The 2,060-nt window shown below is 36.4% G+C and overlaps 1 protein-coding gene across 1 annotated transcript in view; it reads left to right on the top strand.

Moving 5' to 3' along the window:
* Nucleotides 1-209: 209 nt before the first annotated feature.
* Nucleotides 210-2,060, top strand: part of LOC108623379 (organic solute transporter alpha-like protein) — a 7,496-nt gene continuing 5,645 nt past the window's right edge. The window contains exon 1 of the mRNA XM_018021833.2: nt 210-446. Coding sequence (XP_017877322.1) covers nt 356-446 — 91 coding nt within the window. The 5' untranslated portion in view covers nt 210-355. The remainder of the gene's footprint in view (nt 447-2,060) is intronic.

Below are 2,060 nucleotides of genomic sequence, written 5' to 3'. Positions count from 1 at the left end.
ACTCGGTTAGAACCGTAAAAATAGTCGAGTCTATTTTTGTTTAACTAAAGAAGAAGATCAAATAATCATCGTCTCAAGGCTTGAAGCAGCGTAACGTAAAGACAACAGAGACAAGATAGGGAAGCGATCGCGGGTGACGGTATTTATTTTAGCGCTTGATCCGTCCGCAATAAACGCGATCCAACGGCGGTAAAAGTGGGGAACCGACTCTCACTGTTCGCCGGCTAAAGTGGCTCCGGGTCTCTCGCCGTTTTTAAAACGCTCGGACACCGCGAGTTCGTTTCTCCCGCTGAGAAGCGTCGCGAGCCAAACACGAAATAATCGCGATTTTCTGTTAACCAGTGTTTCCAGCAAGATGGAGACCGAGTTCCAGCAACTGGGAAATTCGTTTAAGAATTTGACCTGCAACCACGGCTACGTTCCTTCTGCGTTCGAACAAATAGAAAGTGAGTCTTGACATCGCGTGACCACGATTCCACGCTTAATTGAACACGCACATACGCTTTGTTCTGGTCTAATAGTCTCGTCGAAACTAATTCATTTAATCATCGTTTCCACGATGTTAGAAATTATTTATTGAGATTTAAAAAGAGAATTGAAATTAGCAAATAGAAAGATCGAAGTTATAATTCATGTATTGGTTATTTAAGATTGCAGGATTTATTTTAAGGAAGTGACGGGATTGTTACGTATCGACGTTACCGTCACTGGCATTAGAAAGCGAGCTGAAACATAACAGAGTAACAGTTGCATTGAAAACCAAATGAATTTCACAATTATTACAGAAATTTTATACAATTATTATAGAATTCATTACAATATTAATCAATATTTAATTTCGTCGCTAAATAAATTCTCTTTGTAGACGTAATTTTTAATAATTAAATTAAGAATCATCGTATAGTTTAATCGAGTCATGATATACTCGAGTCACGCGCAGAGGTGAACACGCTGGTGAAAGTTTCGGCTGAAGATTCGTAACATGTGCACCGTTTCATATCTTCACAGGTACATAATATACACAGTGTTACAAATTCATGTGTACATAAAAACATATCGAATTTCTTGAAACATGTTATCTTGCACGAAATTGACATGCAGACAATTCGTGAAGATTAGGGAAAATCCACGTTCATAGAAATGTACATATCTTGAGATCAGTTTTGCGAGTCATGTATTTGACGAATTAATTTTACCGGAAATCTTTGCGAGCGTATTATGTACGAGTCGAAACTGGTTTTCTTCCAATTACGATGGTTACGAACGCAGAAGCTTTCACCTGACGTAAGAATAATATTTCGAACGAACTACATGGAAGAAAACTAATTGAACAGACAAACACTGATTCAGATGCAAAGTTGGAATTTTCTCTAATTAGCATTTCTTTTGTGTAATTATATTTCCTCGATCGAACTTTACCCTCTAACGCAAGGCGAACAAGGTAATCCTCTTTTTCAATGATATGTCATATGTATTGCATCGATGCACTGGCATCGATTTATAAATAGAAATTGCATATTATTATATCGTCTTGACTTTCTCATTTCCGATATATTTCATCCCGCTATTGTATAACTTCTTAATAATTTTCGTAATTCGAGGAAACCTGTTCGCGATGCAAATTACTGTAATGAAAAACGGTATCATTGTACAGTTTATTACGCGGCGTTTCTTCAATCGGTTTCTCAATTCTCGTGATGCAAGAAGTGTGAGGAAAAACATACACGAACGATTAGATGTCTAAACACAATTCCTAGATTTACATAAGACTGAAAAATGAAGTGTCGATCAATCTCGACCTTCGTTGCAATACGTGTTAAAAATGAAAGATAATACAAAAGATGTTCAAAGTCGTATAATTTAATTCTGTGAAGCTGAGATTCTATTTTTTATACTTGCCAGAAATTTTCATCGAACTCCAAAGTCGTTCACCTTTGCGTTATCAAGTAGTTATCATCACTTCCGTAAAGATCTGTTCATATTATTGAACTATTGTCAAATAACGATTAGATATCTAAAGACAATTCTCAGAATTGCATAACACTGAAGAATGAAGTATC

Source organism: Ceratina calcarata, unplaced genomic scaffold (assembly GCF_001652005.2).
Source record: "Ceratina calcarata isolate Rehan_Ccalc_2016 unplaced genomic scaffold, ASM165200v1 scaffold262.2, whole genome shotgun sequence".
NCBI classification, from domain to species: domain Eukaryota; kingdom Metazoa; phylum Arthropoda; class Insecta; order Hymenoptera; family Apidae; genus Ceratina; species Ceratina calcarata.
Note: the sequence above shows the minus strand (reverse complement) of the source record. Positions and strands in the feature narration are given on the sequence as shown.